The following is a 21440-nucleotide window of genomic DNA, read 5'->3' on the forward strand; positions in this document are numbered from 1 at the left end:
TTGAGGTAAGTCATGTGGCCAGGAGAAGAGCGGCGGCCAGGCGGCTCGTGGAAATTGGCAGCAGTCACTTGTCTGATCCATCCTTCTCTGCATCTGTTCCACGATGGCAGATGGAGACTTTGGCCTCACCTCCTCCATCTTCTTCTAATGATGCAGCGTGCCAAAGAATAATGTTCGTCTGTGTTGACTTTGGTTCGATGTGATAAACATGCTTGTGCTGGTGATGGTTGTCTTCGGTTCTTTTGATGGATTGTTTGGAAAGCCATACGATAATAGATTTTGTGTTAGATCTTCACGTTCAAGTTAGAGAACAGTCGGCCACACACACCCTCATCTTTTTCTTTTCATACCACTATAAAAGCTCCTCCTCTTAAAGTCATCATGTACGCGCGCTTGCTTTCCTTTGGTCGAATTTAGGAGCTTGGAGGAGAGTGGAGATGGAAGGGAAAGAGGAGGATGTGAGGCTCGGAGCAAACAAGTTCTCAGAGAGGCAGCCGATAGGGACGGCTGCCCAGAACCAGGAAAAGGACTACAAGGAGCCACCTCCGGCTCCACTGTTTGAGCCAGCAGAGTTCTTCTCCTGGTCCTTCTACAGAGCTGGCATCGCAGAGTTCATGGCCACCTTCCTCTTCCTCTACATCACCGTCCTCACTGTCATGGGCGTGGTCAAGTCCACTACCAAGTGCTCCACCGTGGGCATCCAAGGCATCGCCTGGGCCTTTGGTGGCATGATCTTTGCCCTCGTCTACTGCACCGCTGGGATCTCAGGTGAAGCAACCGCTTCCTTTGTCTCTTCCTTTTGTGACTTCAGATTGCAGCAACGCCCACACCGAGCTCTTCCAAGTTGTCAGGTGGCCACATCAACCCGGCCGTGACCTTCGGGCTGCTCCTGGCGAGGAAGCTCTCCCTGAACCGAGCTCTCTTCTACATGGTGATGCAGTGCCTGGGTGCCATCTGCGGTGCTGGTGTGGTGAAGGGGTTTCAGAAGGGGCTCTACCAGAGCAATGGTGGCGGAGCAAACGTTGTGGCCGCTGGCTACACCAAGGGTGATGGCCTGGGTGCTGAGATTGTTGGCACCTTCATCCTTGTCTACACTGTCTTCTCTGCTACTGATGCCAAGAGGAACGCTAGGGACTCTCATGTGCCTGTAAGAACTTTCATCGGCCATCCTCACCAAAACTTCTTTCTCTGGCTTCCGACAAAGACATACCTGTGAATTTGTGCAGATCCTCGCCCCATTACCTATTGGTTTTGCCGTATTCCTTGTGCATCTGGCCACCATCCCCATCACCGGCACTGGCATCAACCCTGCAAGAAGCTTTGGAGCTGCAGTTATCTACAACAAGGACCATGCTTGGGATGACCATGTAAGTCTGTTCTCTTGCATAGCTTCTCTGACTCAGTTTGGATGGGATTCCCTTTCTCATTTCATCTTTTTTCTCAGTGGATCTTCTGGGTTGGACCATTCATCGGAGCTGCTCTTGCTGCACTCTACCACCAGGTGGTGATCAGGGCAATCCCATTCAAGAACAGGACCTGAGCTACCCTGTCAAGTTCTCATGGCCTCTCATGCTGTGGCCACTGCTATGTCTCTTTCATCCATCATGTTTGTGGATTTCCTCCACCAGGGTCTTTTCAGTTTGGTCATGAAGAAAGATTAGGTGATGAAACAGGACCATCTAAGAAATAAATCCAAAATATTATGATCATTACACAAGGTGACAAGGTAGTTAACTTGGTGCCATCATGGAACAGCACTGATGTTACCTGCAACAAAGGTTTCTTAGGCAGGCTGGTAGTGCACTTCTGTGCTAACTTTGCTGGTTCCCTTGCATGTCCATCTTCTATCAAGACAAGAGTCTACTTTGGCTTTAGGCCATATCAGGTAAGTCTCCTCTTTGTTTGGCCAAGCTCTCCCAGTAAAAGCCAGTTCATGAGTTCTATACATATATATTCCCCATACCAACTAACATAAAATCTTTGGATGGATGTTAATGAGATGGATATATGTAAGGAATCCTGATCTTTAGGATAATTTGGAAGGTCAATTACACAATTTCTAAAGTTTGTAACGATCTATATTTTTTTAGATTTATTATAATATTTAAGTCTTATCGGTTCGGATGACCTAACTTCATACTTACGTTAATCTTATATCGAAAATAATCATAAATAAAGTTGAGTTTGTAATATTCGTTGATGAGGCAAATAAATTATCACAAACTAGGTTAACTTTATAATTTAAAATTTACATTATATATTAATAATGATGATGATTAAAGAAACATAATGAGAAGATAATTGAAAACTTTGTTGCTTACAAGTTGCCCGACATGAGTACACAAGATCAAATCAGCGATCACTGTTCTTTTTGCCTTTAGTTGGAGTAAGCTTTCCCTAATTTCTCGTAGAGTGGTGAGTAGGAAAGAGACTTCCTCCAAGGTGGCTTTCAACACCCATTATCTCACATAGCTAATTAAACACTCATGTATTTTTTACAAATATGATACAATAGATTTCTAAGTAACAATAGATGCATGTCATATGACAATATGACAATCGAGGGCTTGTTGGGATATTTAACAAATTAGGCATAGAAAATATATCTTTTTACTATGTTATATTATGACTATTGATAAATATAAAATTAATAATTAATAGAAAAAATAATATTGATCAATGTTCTCTTATGTCTAAGTTGAAAGAAGGAAACAAAAGTTATCCCTCATCAATTACCCACGTGGATGAGTCTAAAATAGACAATTATATGTTGTCTCTATCCTTTGTCACGTATGTAGAGAAGAGACTAAATTATGATTTGTAGTTTTTAATTATCCTCTCGAAGAATATTTCATAAAATATTTTATTTATTTACTAACATGTATAAAAAAATATTTTTAATATAGTCAATAAGTCATTATTTTATCATTGACAACTGCACCTATCTATCTTAGGTTACTAACTTCGTAATCAAAGGGACCAAGTCAAGAAACCTCTCATGACCTCGATTTTTATATAAGTGATACTTCGGGAGCTTAGTGTCTTTACCTCAGAGGCATCTCAAACAGTCCTGTGTATATGGATTTGAATTATGTCGGACTAATTAGCATGTCAATAATATCTTACCGTAACATTTTTAGAATTAGAAAGAGGGCTTGATGTCATAAAAATGCCCACATGCTAATCATCTTAATGAACACTCGAGTGAAGAAGCTTTGCCTTCGATCCACAATACTTTCACACAATAGAGTAGCAACCATCCTCTTTCATCCAAGGGGGGTATCAACCATCTTATCACTTTTTCAAGAGTGATAGGCTTCTCACCTCTTTTAGTTGTTGATACATAGGTCACTAGTGATCATGCATGAGACACTTCAAATGTTTAATCAATACATTACTGCTGTAGCAATAATCTTGGGCAAGCATGAGGAGTCACACAATATATTACCTCAATGACTTGCACATCACATTTGGAGGTGAGCCCTACTCTAAAATAATATTGATGGTGGTGAATATTCCCTTGGTGTATAACGTGATCATAGATTGACTTACAATAAATAAACTAAGGGTAGTGGTGCCACTCAACATGTCCATATGTTAGTTAGGATAATACATTCAATCATCCCCCTCATTCCACAGCTAGCTCAATTCATGACAACTACAACCCCTTAGTAGATGACACGTCCTCCAATGCTAACTAATATGCCTAGGTTGGTCGTGAAGCCTATCACTCAAAAAATGCCCATGGTCGATCGATAATCAAGCGAGCAGGGCTTCACAATATCCCACTACTAAGGTTAATAGATTAGACTATCCTTAGTCGTCGAAACTTGAATTAGAGGCCCAATCGTTGGACTCTAACAATTACACTATATGAGTGCATATCTAGAATAGTGCTTTGAGGATATACATCAAAAGTTTCATTTGTAAAAAAATAAGGATCTATGAGGTTTTGCCTTAGCCAAATCCCCTTTTGTCTACAAAATTCATGAAGAATCAATCTCCCAAGTTTTTGATTGCCTACTTTTCGTATCCAAATAACACTTTATGATATATTAGATACCTTAATGTGTCGTGTCTTTTCACAAAACACTGCAAGGCACCACCCACTAGTGGTATTCTTATCTTAAACCACTCTTAGTGAACTCCTTTACTTAAATTACTAAGGAGTTCAAACATCAATTTGTCAAGGACATGCATTCGAAACATACAATCAGTTTTTTACTTGTAATCAAATATGTTGAAGAAAAGATACTAGCAGATTTCATTACTAAATTCATGAATATGGCCTAAGAAATCACTGACACCCCTAAATCCTCGTATAGAGATTTATGTTTAAGTTAAGACTCTCTAGATTCTTCTCATCCCAATTGAGAGTCAATTGACATCTCTACATGAGATAATATAGTATTACATCACAATCGAAATATTAGCCTTGAAGAATCAAGGAAGCACACTTGAAGTTGAGTATAATTATATAAATCCCTTAGGGCATAATTATGTCAATATCTTATCTAAACATAATGTCCTTCTAATCATTTTTTAAAAAATAATATCAATTAAATTAAAATTAAAACTTATGTGGACAACTTAATGACATGCCATTTTAATAAAAATGTTATTGAATTCAACCATGAAATATCTTTCAACGAATGATGCAACTAAATACATCCCTCCACTACGATGTGATTGTGTTCGACTATGAAGCATCTCCTAACAACAATGCGGTTGAATTTGACTATAAAGTATTTCCTAATAACGATGTAGTCAATTATGGCCTTGAAGCATCTCTCAACGATGTTGTTATTGAATCTGATTATGAAAGATCTTTCAACTATAATACAATCGAATCTGACCATGAAATTTTCCTAACAATAATGTAATAAAATCTAACCATAAATCATCTCTCAATAATGATGCAATCAAATTCAATTAAGAAGCATCCCCTAACAATGATGTGACCAAATCCATCCTTAACAACATGACTAAATTTGATCATTAAGCATCGCACAATAGTGATATGATTGATCTCACCATGAAGCATCCCCTAATAATAATATAGTTGAATTCAAACCATGAAGCATCCCTTAACTACAATGTAACCAAGTCCGACCATTAATTGTCCTCTAATAATGATATGATTGAATTCGATCATAAAACATCCCCTATGATTGAATTCGATCATAAAATATCCCCTAATAATCGAGTCCAACCATACAGTATCTCCAGACAATAATACAACTAAGTTTGATCATGAAGTATTACTTCGACAACTATACAACTAGGCTTGACTAGCCAAGGTATGATAATGTTTAGAATGGAGGACTTAGTTAATTTACTGATTATATGTAACACTATGTCCTGACTCTTTCCATGTGTTGAAATATAACAGTGAGATAGATGATGAGAAAGAGTAATACATAGGCATCCTAATGACACATCACTCTATCGATCCAACACTTAATGCCAACACTTTTAGCATGAGCCCTCGTACTATAATTATAATATTTGATGATTCAACAAACATCTTTATAACTCAATAATGATCGATAATTTTTATATAATCATCTTGCAAACTACCTAAATTCAATTATTATCAAACTCACCGTAAAAGATGCCTCCAAGGAATCTTTTAAATCATTATTAACTTAAAACATTGAAAGGATTTTTATCGAGTACCTCGAATATCTCATCTCAATGATGTTAGAAACGAGACGAATTTGAAAATTAGAATAATATTGGATACAAGTTCTAACCTATCAAATAATTAAAATATTAATTAATAAAATTAAATGGATAAAAGGGTTAGTACTTAAAAATAGGGTAAATATTAGACTTTTTTTCATGATAATAGCTCAAAATTAGTGTTTATGAAGATGGAAGGTAATATGTTTGAAGATATGAATAAAATTGCAAACTTTTAGGTGTATATATAGTATGAAAATACAATTACTTTATGGGATTATTAACCAACTAAGGGTACTCTTGTTATTTTAGAAGAGGTAAGATGAGACAAATCCACGTGTCGGGCATTCTTCTGATCGGGGATGTATGACGTAAGCTGCATCGCCTCAGTACGATATTGTTACCCCAAGATAAAGAAAATGTATCTCTCTCTCGGGTTGCATAGATAAATAATCCCTTCTCACTTCAACGCAGTGTAATATAAGAATATCTGGGAGACTCGTATCATGTCTCTCTCTTATATATATATATATATATATATATATATATATATCGGCTTTCCATCCTCTCTCTGGATGCCGATTTTGATCGCTAGACCATGAAATATTGATCGCGCCGCTTCGCGCTTCTATCACGCCATCGCCTGAGTAGCGATTGAAACCTTCGCCATCGATTCAAGGTTCCTGCACTCCGCCTGGGCTTCTCCTTGTTCTTCTTGATCGAGATCAATCGTGTCTCCTGCAGAGGGACTCCGATCGGGGGTTCCGGTTCGGCCTGGAGGAGCACGTCCGTGGCCACCTCGACGGCAGCATGACCGCCGCGCTCGCTTCCTCCTCCTCCTCCTGCGCCGGCTTTTGCGACAACGAAGACGACGGCAATGCCTCCCCCATAGCCGCGGCCGACCATCTCGCTGCCCGCAGCGCTGAGTCCTCGGCCTCTGATCGTCGTTATTCGCGGGATTTCAGCCGCTGGGTCGCGCGCCAGGCGGAGGAGATGATCATCAACATCGAACGGCGGAACCGCGAGTCGGAGCTCATGGCCATCGCCGGCCTCCACTTGGTGTCGATGCTCGATCCTTCCTTCCTTAGGGAGTCCGGCAGGTCGCCAATGGCCACGTCCAACGTGGAGCGGCCGGTGGCCGCTCGCGCTTCCTCGATCCTACAGATGTGGCGGGAGCTAGAGGACATGACGAGTGCCGCAAGGACAGAGCGGAGGACCACCGTCGCAGCGTCTGCAGATGGCTCGGTTTCTGTGAGCGAGAGTGACTATAATGGGTATGACCAGTGGACTCGCAGAAATATAGATTCGTTGCAAAGACCCGGTGAGATAGATGCAGATGATCTGAGGTCAAGTCGGGAGCAATCTCCTGACCCTGGCGAAGATGCTAGAGAGAGGGTGCGGCAAATTGTACGTGGAGAGCCTGGGATTGCAGAAACAGAATCTAGAGTCTCACCCAGGAATCATACCCAAAGGGCGCAGTGGCTTGGGGAGATTGAGAGGGAGAGGGTGAGATTGGTGAGAGAGTCGGTGCAGATGACTAGCCAGCGGCAGAGAGATGCCCGAGCTAGCAGGAGGGAGGAGAGGGAGAGGGAGGGGGTAAGGGATGGGTCTGATACGGATCACGAGTATGGCCAAGCAGAGCATGTCAGAAGGGCGTTGCTGAGGCCGAGAGGCAGGCAGGCCGGACTTGAGCGAATCATGAGGAGGATGGCAGCAGAGAGGCAGAGGGAGCTCCAGATTTTGTCTGAGCATCGGCCGGTTTCCGAGTTTGCTCACCGCAGCCGCATTCAAGTAAGTAGTTTGATGATGTGGAATCACTTCTTTACAACTTCACATAGCGTTGCTTAGGAATATAAGAATCTTAAAATGATTTTGTGTGCCCATATTGCAAGACTGCCTTAATCTATCTATGCAAATTAATAGATTTATATTCATGATGATATTTCTTGCTGCCTGGAAAATATTTACTATGTTTGATCAAATTGGTTTATGTTTCCTTGTGTGTAATAAGGCAAAGATGACTTCTGCACCACAGTAATTACAATTAATGTCAAGGAAACTACCAATCAGAAGGCACTGTGTTGGCTGGTTTATGGTACTACTTTATTCAAATCTTAAAGATCTTTCATTTGAGTTTGAGTTGATTTATTTCTTTATTGAGTTAATATGGTATTAATTACAACTGTAATCTAGGTCTAATGTTGTATTCCCCCGTAGGCTGTGAATATTGATTTGGCCTGTTAAGACATTAGCTAGTCTTAGTCTGTTTCATTACAGAGGCTAAATTTGTCACTAGTTTATATCTTGATGTTATGGTTTGATTTAATTCTTTTAAAGTTAAATGCAATAGTTTTGAATATAATATAATTTTCAATTTCTGGAGTTCTGTTTATGTTTCAAATCAAGTCAAAGGTGAACTGAACTCTCAAGCTGTGTAAGAATAATTTGGTCATGTGATGCATACATTTGAATGCTTTTTCTTCTGATACATATTCCAGTTATGAGAATTTAAATGTATTTCTTTGTGTTTTCCATGTTCTATCTGGATATCTATATCTTTCCAGAGGTGTGAAATCCCCTTTTCTAAACGAAAACCATCCCTATCGCTTTCTCAAGTTCATTGTTTTGTAATCAGCTGAATTATTTTGAACAATCTATTGACCTAGTTCATGTAGTTATTAATTGTTTTTGTGCTTTTTGGTTTTGTTTTTTAATTTAAAGTTGTTAAAGAATGATATAGCATTTCTTTCTCATTTATGTTCTTTGTTTCTCTGATTTACTTACCTTTTAAGAAAGTATATTACAATTTTGCTGCTATCTGATTAATCATGGGGTGTATTTGTTGCTGCTATGGGAAACCTAACTAGTCCAATTTGTCAGTCATTACTCAGAGGAAGATTCTTAAGAAATGGTGAAGTGGTACAAGATGATCAAGAGAGGCCACCTTCAGCAGCTGAAAGAGAATTAGGTCAGTTGAGGCAACATCGTCATGTCTCTGCTCTAAGGTAACTTCATCTATTTGTTGTAACATAACACACTATCCACTAGATATTAATCAGCATTTTGTGAAGATCACGATCTTCTGCAGATCTAGTTCATATGGTTGCTTTTTGGATTTGGTCATCCTCACAAGTTTATCTTTTTTCTTTCTAATCATAGGAATATTCTGTTTGTAACTTTGCATCCACTAGACTGACCAATATCTTACAAAGATTGAATCTCTTGTTTATCTAGTTCTATGTTTGCCTTTGTTAGCTGTCCTCATAATTTCCTTCTCTTTTTGAAGAAGTATTGTGTTCAACCGTACATGTATGTACTGCAATCAGAAGCATTACACTGCATCTCTCCTTGAAGTTTAGGTGGCTATTCATATGCATAAAATTAAGGTGTTATTCATATGGTGGCACATAGCATTATCGATACTGTGTCTGTCGCTAATGCCCGTCAGGTCCTGTCTCAGTTGTCTTTAAGATCGTCGGGTGTGAACCCAAATCATGTTTGTATTTGTGATGTCCAATAATGCTTCTTGCATGCATTGCTTATTCTTATGCCCCTTCATTTGTTTTATTCTTTTTATTATTTGGTAAGAAATTTTCAGTTTCTCTTTGTTCAGCATTAATCTGAAAAATCTTGTATGAAAATTTCTTTCGCACGCATCGTAGTATTATCTTATCAAAATATGAGGTTTTATTCTTTTTCTAATATACATATTAACAAAATTATATTTTATGTAACTAGAGAGGGGTTGCACTTCCAATTGGAGAATATTGTTTGGGGTCAAAGTACAAGCCAGCCTGAATCTTCAGCTGACCAAAGCATTTCTGCTGCCGATCAATCTCAAGCAGGCATTGTTACAGAGTTACCCAATTACAACAATGAAGAGGTTCTAAATAGGATCCAGGATATTGATGTTCACCAAACAACAGGGAGAGAAGAGACACCTGAGTCGGAGAGTGGTAGTCATGATGATACTCTTGACATGCAAGAATATGCTGCTGCTGAGGTAGCTGGACAGCAAAATGAAGATGCAAGGCATGAGAGCAGAGACCAGGAACCGAATACAAACGGTGGTTTTGGTGATCGGCAAGAAGAGGTCAGGGAAGACTTCAATGGAAACTGGCAGGAAAACATGGACCAAGATTGGCCCCGTGAAACAGCTGGGTATGATGTTGGAGAAGAGAGTCATCTGCCACGAGTTCATGAAGAATGGCATGGGGATGAACCTGCTGATACTGAAGAAACCTGGCAGGACGAACACACAGATCCCCTAATAGATCAAAGGTCTTCTAGTCCACCTACAAGTGGCAACAGATTTATTCCACCTGATGATGAAGAAGTATACAATGTGGAACTCAGGGAACTCCTTAGCAGGTATTTCTAATTCTTCATGATTAATGGTTACCGTTCTTATTTGTTATTGATTTGTCCAAGTCTTTTGTCATTTGCAGGAGGAGCGTATCCAACCTTCTTCGCAGTACGTTCCGTGAAACTTTAGAACAGCAGTTGATAGAATCCTATATTGAACAACAAGGTAGACTTTCATTTGATTGGGATCTGTATAGACCACCGGTTGCCCCCATTCGGGAGGAAACTCAGGACCAACGACAGGAGGATTCAGATCAGGCCATTCAGGATAGCACTGCCGGGCGGTCTAATGTGTTTCAACCTCCACCTTTGCCGCCACCACCACCACCACTATGGCACTCGAACCTGCATCACAACACTTGGGTTAGACAAAACATGCATTGCCATTCAGAAATTGTGTGCTGTCTTTCTCATATATATTTTTCTTTGGCAACACAAATTCTGTCATCATTCATTCACTGTTTTTACAATCGGTCAATGATGATGCTTGAAACTGAATGATGATTTTTTGCATTGGTGCTCAATTTTCCAAATCAAATGATGGGCATCAACTCTCCTCTTTCTTTTTTTGATTCATATTCTGAATTTAACCATGATGCCGGTGATCACTATAATTGATTTTATTTGTTAGTGGTGGTATTTCATTCTCTTTTCTTTTGCAGTTTGACTCTTACCTGAAGCATTTCTTATTTGTGGCTTCAGGAAATTCATTTGTTGCCAATGAAGCTTAAACTATATTAAATATACAAGTTCATGCATCATGTGTTTGTTTGACTGCTAGTGTATATTTCAGGAACGGGATGCTATTAATGACTTGAGGGCAGAAATGACTAGCCTACAACAAGGGTTGAGTGAGATGCAGAGGATGTTGGAATCTTGCATGGATATGCAAATAGAGTTACAGCGCGCGGTTAGACAGGAAGTTTCTGCAGCTTTGAATCGATCTGCTGGAGAAGGTTAGTGTCATTTCTTCTTTGAGATCATCACTAATTTTTCTATGGACAAAAGGTTTATTCTCTTAAGGCTTGTTGGATTGAAAAGTTGGTTTATGCATCTTAGCGTGCTTCCGAGTTCCATCTGTTGATCACTTCGATATTTCTTTTATGATCAATGTTCCTTTCCTTTAGAATTAATTGTGAACACCAAATTGAACCATGGTGGAGCCTGAGTCAAGTTGTTCGGTCAAGCTTGGTTTGTATCAATTAATACATGCGACGAGCAGCGTCATGAAGTAGATACTAACACAAAGGTGCACATTAATTAGTTAAGATTGTGGCAGGGAAGCACAAGGGATTAAAGGTTTCAAGGAAACAAGAAAACAGTAGAAGTTTGACAATATGGTAAAGTCCTTAAGCAGCAACTTCGTTATGCATGCTATGAAGGCATCAGCAAACTTTTTTTCCTTGTATCTATGATGTCCTTGGATGAAAACTGGATAGACTTTCTAAACATCCCATATAACATTAAGATATTCGAGGTTTTTGGGACTTAGTAGATTAAGAAAGATGGCTAATGTATAGATAGATAGATAGATAGATAGATAGGCGTACGTTTGGTTGTAGTCAACAACATTCATCATAGTTGGGTTTGGAGTCATTATGTGCCTCTCGTAATGGTTGGGCTTTTGTGTGCTTCAGGGTTTATCGAGCAATCATCTAAGGATGGATACAAGTGGAGTCAAGTAAGGAAAGGGACATGTTGTGTCTGTTGCGACAATCATATTGATTCCCTTCTCTACAGGTATGTGTATCTTCCTCTTAAGATAGAAAGAATCACATCATAAATACACAATGATATATTTTTCTTTTCTCTACTTTATCAGATGTGGGCACATGTGCGCTTGTTCAAAGTGTGCTCATGAGCTACTTGGAAGGGGAGAAAGGTGCCCACTGTGTCGTGCACCTATTGTCGAAGTTGTCCGAGCTTACTCTGTTCTGTAGTACATGAACTTGGACACGACAAAGAAAAGAAATGAGTTGAGCGATTGGCATATGTTCATGAGCGTTAGAATTTTTTGTTGTCGATATATATGTCTTTGCTTGCTGCCTTTTTTTAGTGAGCAGCAAAATGTTCCATGATTGCTTTTGATGATAAAAGTAAATTATGTGGAATACAATTCTTTGTTCAGCCACATTGTAAATGCTATCTTGCATTACTCTTTTTCCTTGATGCCCCTGGATTGAGGTAGGGACATAGGTCATGAAGGATTTAGTTTGAGCATTTGTAAATACTGAAACATTATAAAAAAATCTTAGGGATTTAGTTTTTCCTATCTTTGCAAATATTATATATATTAAAAATATATTTATGTGTATTTTTTTGTATTTTTTACGATGTTTACTTGATTTATCGGAAACAATTCTAATTTCTTGAATCGAACCCAACCCAGGAAAGAACGTAGAGGTTGTGAATTTCCTCAACTTCTTAACTAAGAAGTCAATCAAGAAGTTGACTTTTGAATTTAGAAGGGTCAAAATTGATATTTTAAAATGAAAGTCAATATTCCTCTTGAATTTTGCATTTGTCTCTTAGATTTAAGTTTACCATACAATTATATAGATATAATCTTTGAATTAGGACATATGAATATATTGGTAAGTAATATCCACGAGTTAATCGTGATTTAACTATTACTCGATAGGGAACCTTAGTTTTAATTTTAAAAGATAGATACGTAAAATCCCACAACAACTACGGTCAAACATGTTGACCAAAACACCACCCAAATCAGGTGATCCAGCGAGAGGACGAATTGTTTGAATAATATGATATGAAATATCAGTAAGTAAATAAAAGTGTTGACTGATGACATGATCGCATGACAACGCACATTGGATGGTCACATTGACGACGCTGATGGATGAACAGCCACATGCTTGGACTCGTATCCATCGCCTTCACATGACATCTCATGTTCGGGTTGGTGTATGACAAACGCTCGGAGATGTTTCACCACCACCACCATCATCATCATCATCATCATCCTCATCTTCTTCTCTCTCTCTCTCTGTCTCTGTCTGTCTCTCTCTTGTTTTCGGTCAACGCATATGTGCTTGTAAGACTTGGAAATATCATATTTATCATTACAAATTTTGAAGTGACGTATATAAATCTTTACTGACACCTAAAAACCGGAGAATCCAATGAACACCGAAAAGAACTGTTGAGGAATCTGTCGGTCAGCAATTATCATTGAATTTTTGGCCGATGGTGAATTAATGAGCTGCTCTTCATCATGTCTGACTAGCGACTATTCCTCACGTTTCTCCCATTCAAAGTCAATGTTGGAGGAGGATGTGATCTTGACTTAGATGCTCGCTCAGTTATTTCACAACTTGGCTCTAATTTTTTTGGAAATTACAAATGCTGTTTTTGTTTATGTTAACATTGAAGGAATAAAAGCGAAAATAAGAAAAATAAATGATACCATGTGAGTTTTTTTTTTGTCCTATACCTCTATAGATTCTCATAAGATGATGATTTTATTTTATGATTTTTGAAAAAAAAAATAAATCTTAATTCTCGAACATACAGATAATTATAATTACTTTGAAATAGATCAATAGTATTTTTGGCTTGTATTTTAAATATTACGACTTCGTATCGATAAATATGGATGGATGATGTTAGAAGTAAAAATTATATATGTGCAATCTTTTCAAAACCTCTAATTATGTTTCCGCGATAGGATTTGTCTACTATTATCCACTTCAAATTATTTTTTTTTTAAAATATTTTTTGAATTTCTCACACAACTTTTCCATCCTCAAATATTTTCTAAGTGTTTATGTAAATATCTTATTGCTGAGGTGTCTATCTAATAATCTCAAAAATAAAATATAAAATATGATCATATGTTAAAATTTTTGCTACTTTTGTTTTCCAAATAATTTACCATGGAAAAATACATTTGTATTTATAATTTCAATAACAAAGTTGAATATGAGGATTTGGACAAAAAAAAAAAAAAAATTGCAATGACAAAAATGCCTTTCCACCTCGGCTTGCTTACCTTTCAATTTTACTACTAATATCTTTTTAGTCTCCACCACCACCACCTCCTCCTCCGGCTTAAAGCCTTGTGGTTTGCGTTGCCATCATCTTTCTCTCCACCAACACCAACCATTTGTGATCTCCATAGTGCCTCAACCCTCCATACCTCGTCCTCTCTTCGCCGCCATCTCTGCCCACGTCTTCTCTGCATATACTTCCTTCCGTCGCCGTCGAGCGATGATGATGCCAAAAACAGTGAAGAGATAAGAACAAGGAAACAGACGCCTTTTCCTTTTCTTTTCATTTATGTTTCACGAGTCCAGAAATCAAACCTTGAGATGTCACCATTCTTCTCGTCCATGATTTCCATCATGAGGTTGTCAAAGTGGGGAAGCAAGAGAAGAATAGCGAGAGGGATGAATCTTCTCTACGTGGCTAAGGATTCGCCCCTCATGTCCGACAATAAATATATATTCAATTTTATTTTTGTCAAAGATCGGCATGATTTGGTCAACCGTATCGAATTCCATCTTTAGATCAAATACGATTTAGTCTGGTCCGGTCACATTCGTATTATCGGATCGAATCGGACTTCGCCCTCCAATTTCTTCCGCCGATCCCTCAACCGGAAACACAGGAACCATTTCTCCGATGCCCAATCTCTTCGACATTCGTGTTTTCCGAGATCGAGATCTCAATGGCTATTGTTTTCTTTCTATATTTAAATGATGGAATTTGTCTGCTTCCCAAAAATGCCGGCCGAATCCCAATTTTATGGCAGTTCGGTACGTGAAATCCAACCTCCTATATATAATAGATATAGTTTGTTACCCGATTGTCTTCTAAATGCATGGGATCTGTATGTATTTTTCCTGTCGTTATCTATTTAATTGCCTTCGAATCCCAGCTCATATCTGTTTATATCCTCCACACATACGCTCCTCCTTCCCTGCGTTGCACTCTCGTCGACTTCCATTCCGTACTTCCCCTTTACGATGGTGAAGACTTCTTCTGCTCGTCTACTCCTCCCTCTCCTCCTCTGCTGTTTTCTTCTCTCCGTTAAGATCTGCGTAGCCACCGGCACTGCCGACGGATCCGAGCAATGGGGCTACGTCGAAGTCCGGCCGAGTAATCTTCCATTTCGAGCATGGTTAACGCCGAGCACCGAATACTATCCGTTTACGTGATGGATTTGTTATTGTCTTGCAAACGCAGAAGCTCACCTGTTCTGGTGGCGCTACCGGAGCCCGCAGAGGATCGAGAATGGCTCCACTCCATGGCCGACGGTGCTGTGGCTGCAGGGCGGGCCTGTGAGTCGCCTTTAACACGCACAATCCACAAACCAGAAACCACATCTGAGTTCTGATTCATGTTTTCGTGGTGGAAGGGTGCTTCGGGCGTGGGGATCGGAAATTTCCAGGAGATCGGGCCGCTGGATGCCGACTTGAAGCCTCGGAAATCGACATGGCTGCAGAAAGCTGATCTCCTCTTTGTGGTGAGTCCTCTGTCCGATGAAGAAAGCTGCGTTGCGGTGCCTTCAAATCATTTGATCCTTCCACCGAATGAGAAATGTAGGACAACCCGGTGGGCACAGGATTCAGCTACGTGGAGGACGAGAGCCTCTTCGTGAGGACTGATGTGGAGGCAGCGGTCGACCTGACTACGCTTCTGAAGAAGCTCTACGGTGAGAACGAGTCATGGCGGAACAGCCCACTCTTCATCGTAGCAGAGTCTTACGGAGGGAAGTACGCGGTCACCGTCGCCTTGACCATCGTCGAAGCCATTAAGGCCGGGGAATTGAAGCTTAAGCTTGGAGGTAGTGTTTTCCCTGATCTGTATCTTACTACATCTTGACATCAAGAACACGATTTGCTGTATGTGAGCAGGTGTTGCTTTGGGAGATAGCTGGATATCACCTGAAGATTTTGTGGCAAGTCTTCATGGACTTTTTGCTCTCCTAACAAGTCAGTTCCTGGTTCAAACTGTGATCTTCCTTCCTCCTCTCTTTTGTTGTGTGATGCAGTTCTCATGGGGGCCTCTACTTCGAGATGTCTCAAGGCTTGACATCAAAGATGCAGACAAGTCAAACATGTAATCTACTCCTCTTTTTTTTGTTTTTCCTTCTTTTCCTATCAAGCAAACATAATTTGATCTAATTTGCAATGTTGCAAAATTCAGTATTGCTGAAAGGATTAGACAAGAGATAGAGAAAGGTCAATTTGTTGATGCCACAAACTCATGGAGTGATCTGGAGGGCTTGATTATTTCCGGCAGTAATAAAGTTGTCAGTATCCTTCTACCAATCTATAAGTTTCTAATGAAGTGTTAAAAGGATTTTTGTGATAATTCAATATGATATTGAACATTTACAGGATTTTTATAACTTCTTATTGGATTCGGCGGACGATCCGATTTCTGTCACAGCAGTTCAGCAGTCGGAGAAGCTAACAATGAAGGCATACCCAACATACCTGAGCTCCAAGGCTTCCAGCTCTGTTGATATTTCAAGCCTCATGAATGGTGTGATCAGGGAAAAGCTTAAGATAATTCCAAAAACTGTAAGGTATGGTTTATTCTACAATCAGTTCTGAGTACAGATTCTATGAGTATGGGTTCATAGCTGACTGTGAGCTGTTGCCTTCTTTTGCAGCTGGGGAAATCAGTCTGATGATGTCTTTAATTCCCTTTCAAGTGATTTCATGAGGCCAAGGATCAGAGAGGTGCCTCTCACATACTGAATTCAATACCTTAGCTTATTCTAACTAGACTAATTCCAATGTAGTTAACAACATGTCAAAATGTATCTGGTCTTACCCTTCCTTGCAGGTTGATGAGCTCCTTTCCCTTGGGATTAATGTCACCATCTACAATGGACAGGTACGAATTGTGCACCATTTTCTCTACATGTTGGCTCTCAGAGTCCTACAAAGAAAACTTTGACAAGCCCAAAATGATTTGCTTATTATGATCCTCACAGCTTGGTCAAATTTGTCCACTTAGTGAGGAAGACCTTTGAGATATCCATATCCAATCAATCTTCCAATTATTAAATGAGGATCAAATGGCAGTAGATAAAATCAATCTCTTGTTTGTCACCCTTTCATTGGATTTTTCCTGTTTAACCATTTCATATCTGATGATTCCAATGAAACCAACATGTGATGAGAACAAAAGATAAAAGGATAAATGAACATCCTCTGTTGGTCACATCCTCTGTTGGTCCCAATTGCTTTCTTAAAAGAGGGAGGCCTTTGAATGAGAAGTTTCTGGGAGCCATAAGAAGATCTTTAGTGAAAAGGTGTTTTGGTTGATGGCTTAGGTCTTATCATCAAGAATGGTGGGGGAAGAAATGCATGAACTAAAATTTGAGTTCATTGATGAGTTACTGAGAAGTCTGAAGGGAGAAAAGCCCATCACCTGCAGTACTGATCCTTACTGGCAGAACTGTCGATTTTGACCAAGAAGAATTGGACAATAATTCAAGTGGCTCACAATTGGGCTTATTTATTCAACAGGTGGAGGATTTTAGAATACAGAGCATAGTTTACTAATGTTTCAATCTCCATCTGCATGCACAGATCTACTTCTGGAGGAAAAGATGTACCAACTATTAGGCCAAATAAATATGATACATCCAGTTTTCCTCTTGATTTGTGTTATATTTTTTTGCTATGATTATGGAAAGTAATTCCCTTGTAAACAGCAGTGTAACTCATCTGCATGCACTTGATTTTTGTTCCATGTAGGTTGATCTGATTTGTGCAACTAAGGGCACTGAGGCATGGGTTCAAAAGCTGAAGTGAGCATCATAAACCACTTCTAATCTATCCACTTCTATGTTCTCCTTTCAAATCCTTGGCTGGAAACATTGTCTTTGCTTTAGTTCATGAAGGTTTTTTCTCCCTATTATTTTTCAGATGGGAAGGGCTAAAGGATTTTAACAGCATTGATAGAACACCTTTATACTGCACTACTGAGGAACCTGGAGTCACCAAGGGCTTCCTCAAGTCTTACAAGAACTTGCATTTCTACTGGATCCTTAAAGCAGGACATTTTGTGAGTCTTCTTTATTTTTACTACTTCTATCTGATATTTAGGCTGTCCAGCCAACATATCTGAAATTTTCTCTCTCAAAATTTTGGTAATGGAATTTGACATAACAATCTTTATTTATTTGTTTACATAACATCTGGAACATTTACATTGACATAGCAATCTCAATTTTCGAAAGTCTTTTGTGTTTCTCTCTGCACTCTGCATGTATCCCCTTTCTTCTGCATGGGTTTGGCCTGCTGTTCTTTGTCACATCTAGTGAAGTAAACAGTGGTCTCCAGCTACATGTTGGATGCTTTCTCTTAGCAGTACATGTTCATGTGTGAGATCGAATAACTTCTTGCATATGAAAGATTCAAAATGGAAGCAACAACATGCAAGAACACATGAAAGCTTTTTCTGAGTACAAACTGTGATCTCCTCTGTACAGGTACCAGTGGACCAGCCTTGCCTTTCACTCAAGATGATCGCTGGCATTACCCAGTCTCCTGCTGTTTCTTCCTCCTAGAAGATGAAATTGTCCCCTGACTTCAATACAAAAAGGAATAAAGCAAGTAACGCATACGCAATAGCAGCATGTCCAATCTGTTCTGTGGTGTATTCTTCACTCCATATTGTTTTCGTAGCAAAGGAAAGAAATGTTTCGTGGTGGGCTTCAGGGTGTGCAATTTAATTAGTACGAAATTGAAATATATTTCAGTGATTTGTTTGATGGTACATATCATTCGTCTAAGTTGGTCGTCTTTGAAATCCTGAAGTCAATGATGAGGGTAATAATTACGATAAGACTCACATGACATCAGCTGCATCAGGTGACGCATCACGCCTCTGTCAACTTGATGAGGCACCCGGTCAACGCGGACCGAAACGCCCACCGAGGCACATTAACACTCTGCTCAGGCTCGATCCCCCACGCCACGCCCGGCAATGTTAGACGCTACCATAAGTATGATCCTGCTCCCTACGGGCAGACACATCATACAACGGTAATTCTCACTATAAAAACCATCGTGCTCCGAGAGAATGAAGGGGGAAGAGGACACAACTTAGCTAAAGAAACCCCCTGCGACTATCCAGTAACTTAACCGTCAGAGGGGTCGGGTTGAGCTTCCCGACCCGACTTGTGTGCAGGTGCGAAGGCGAAGGTCGTCCACTAAACGCACAGGCGAGGAGTCCTCTCCCGGAGGGAATAGCGACCCCGTTCCGATCGGGACACCACAATCGACCACCTCAGCAGTCTCGAGGAACGTCCCAGGGAGATCCCCCACCATCCAAATCCGAACCAAGCCGCGTCGGCCATCAGGCTTGAAGTTGTTTACACTAACAAGTACCCTCTCCAGAAGACGGTGCCATGTTTATCTCCTTAAGAGTCTGCAACTCCATTGAACGCAAAGCTAGAGAAGGTAGTGGATGGATAGTGAAGGGAAGGTGATCCTCTCCCCATGTCACAATGTCAGACTTCTCCCCCTCCATGCCAAAACGTGCACTTCACTGACACCAACGATTAGATTGAGTCACTGAGCATTAAAGTCGTTGGACTATTTAATGAAGGTATCTGCGCATTGACTTGCTCTTCAGGTGTCTCTTTGCTAAGACGTGCTCAATCTTCTGTGATCCACTCTCATCGCTAACATGTAATGTTGTGGGGATGTGTTGGGCTAAGAGTACGTTTGGACCTCCCAACAGAGGAGATACGTACAAGCGTACAGATACCTTCTACGGTTCTATTGAGTGCAAGTGTGTGCGTGTTCTTCGACTCTTCTTTTGTTCCTTTGGCATTCAATGTGAAGAGAGGTTGGCTTGAAGGCAAATCAAGATCATGGGATGGGAACCTGATCCATAACTTTTCCTTGGTGGTGGAGAAGCTAAACGCTCACACTCTTCTCCTCTTTGTCGCTTGATGGAGTGTTCTTTACACTCTTTCTCTTGTCATGAGAACGATTAATTGTCTTCTCTCATGACATCCACAACATATCTACGGGAAAAGAAATGAAGTCAAAGAACCCAAAGAATCATGTTTGCAAGGAAAAGGAAAACGGATTCGTTGTTTAGTAGTAATGGCGATCCACTAAGGCCGACGATGAGAGAAAAAGCGGTTGCTGACTCTCGAAGGAGAAGGCCACGGATGACGGCGACTTCGGCAACCCGTCGCAGTTATCGTCCGATAGCGCAGGGAGATTAAGGTCCAGTAAGAGGACGTTCTTGTCCTTCTTGGCTTCGGTTGACTCGGCCGCTGTTATGGGCCGGTGCCGCCGCATGTGGCCGCCGAGAGCCTGCCCGGTCAAGAACTCCGACCCGCATATGGAATCCATGCTTACTCGAGGACCGCCTTCGTGGAGGGGTGCAACCTTCGGCTTCTTGTTCCGAGAGCCTGGAAGTAAGGGAGACATCTGTCGCACGTCTTGCACCGGTAGAAGCAGAGCCCGGCCTTCGTCTGGGTCGCCGTGGCGGCTTCGGTGATGGCTTCCTCCACCGTCGTTTCAGTGTCTGACAAGTGACCCCGAGAGAGGAGGATAAGGCAGTTGGCCATGTTCTCGTCGTCGTCCTCGATGGGGCTGCTCGAAAGCTCGGCCGAAGAAGCCGGGACGGTGGCGGCCACTGTGACTGGCCTCCGCCGCTTTGTCCTCTTGCCTTTGACGACGGAGGCGGCGGGGGTGAACTGGCGATTGCTGTTAGTGTTGTTGTCGATGTTGTGACCAATGTCTTCCCCCACGGGATCCATTGTTCTACTTCTCCTTAAGACAGCGAGAAGAGAATTAGAAGGAAAGAATAGGGAGATCCGCCATTAAGAGTAACCGGAAGCGGTCCTCTCAAGACTGCAAGAGCTGCTGGTGTCAGCCAGTGTCCGCACCTCTCTCTCTCTCTCTCTCTCTCTCTCTCTCTCTCTCTCTCTCTCTAACTTCCTGTTTCCAGAGTAGAGAACTACAACACAGCTGAGCTGCGACCAAGACAGTTGTGAATAAATTGACTTCGATTTGGTTAGTTGCGCATACACTCATTGGAAATGATTTAAAGTAAGATCGTAAGGTCAACTTAGGTAGTTTTTATCTCCATAATTAAAAGCCCATTTCATAGGGATAATCTTCATGGCTCAAATATTATGAATTAAGGTCAATTTAGCACGATTCACGTCACATACGAACACAACGCAGAGAAATAAGAGTTTCTTTCAATGTAAGCCACACATGCCATAATGATTTGTTGCGTTCGAATTCTCCATTCAAGGGATACAGGTACACACACAGTCAGCAAAGCCGAACTCCGTGATCAGTGATAAGCATGTGAAGCAAAGGTGTAAGGAAAGATCATTCCCAAGTTCCCATTAATAAGCTTGTGAGGTACTC

At 40.6% G+C, this 21440-nt stretch overlaps 4 protein-coding genes across 4 annotated transcripts; 3 read left to right on the forward strand and 1 right to left on the reverse strand.

Moving 5' to 3' along the window:
• Positions 1 to 263: 263 nt before the first annotated feature.
• LOC135605378 (aquaporin PIP1-2-like) lies at positions 264 to 1709 on the forward strand. Its single transcript, XM_065095398.1, has 4 exons — positions 264 to 768; positions 852 to 1147; positions 1227 to 1367; positions 1445 to 1709. Exons 1-4 carry the CDS (start codon positions 438 to 440, stop codon positions 1538 to 1540), a joined length of 864 nt encoding a protein of 287 aa, XP_064951470.1. The 5' UTR covers positions 264 to 437; the 3' UTR covers positions 1541 to 1709.
• A 4658-nt stretch (positions 1710 to 6367) lies between these two features.
• On the forward strand, positions 6368 to 11990 carry LOC135604944 (uncharacterized). The gene is made up of 7 exons (XM_065094594.1): positions 6368 to 7476; positions 8566 to 8690; positions 9424 to 10056; positions 10134 to 10413; positions 10844 to 11006; positions 11688 to 11790; positions 11873 to 11990. Exons 1-7 carry the CDS (start codon positions 6496 to 6498, stop codon positions 11988 to 11990), a joined length of 2403 nt encoding a protein of 800 aa, XP_064950666.1. The 5' UTR covers positions 6368 to 6495.
• A 2970-nt stretch (positions 11991 to 14960) lies between these two features.
• On the forward strand, positions 14961 to 18815 carry LOC135604945 (serine carboxypeptidase-like 51). The gene is made up of 13 exons (XM_065094595.1): positions 14961 to 15171; positions 15259 to 15353; positions 15431 to 15538; positions 15619 to 15859; positions 15930 to 15973; positions 16067 to 16134; positions 16222 to 16327; positions 16416 to 16606; positions 16694 to 16763; positions 16870 to 16920; positions 17790 to 17842; positions 17961 to 18099; positions 18527 to 18815. The coding sequence occupies exons 1-13, from the start codon at positions 15039 to 15041 to the stop codon at positions 18602 to 18604; spliced, it is 1377 nt and encodes a 458-aa protein (XP_064950667.1). The 5' UTR covers positions 14961 to 15038; the 3' UTR covers positions 18605 to 18815.
• Positions 18816 to 20410: 1595 nt separating this feature from the next.
• LOC108952175 (zinc finger protein ZAT5-like) lies at positions 20411 to 20818 on the reverse strand. Its single transcript, XM_018822250.2, has one exon. The coding sequence runs from the start codon at positions 20816 to 20818 to the stop codon at positions 20411 to 20413; it is 408 nt and encodes a 135-aa protein (XP_018677795.2).
• Positions 20819 to 21440: the final 622 nt, after the last annotated feature.

Source organism: Musa acuminata, chromosome BXJ2-2, assembly GCF_036884655.1.
Source record: "Musa acuminata AAA Group cultivar baxijiao chromosome BXJ2-2, Cavendish_Baxijiao_AAA, whole genome shotgun sequence".
Classification (NCBI taxonomy): Eukaryota; Viridiplantae; Streptophyta; class Magnoliopsida; order Zingiberales; family Musaceae; genus Musa; species Musa acuminata.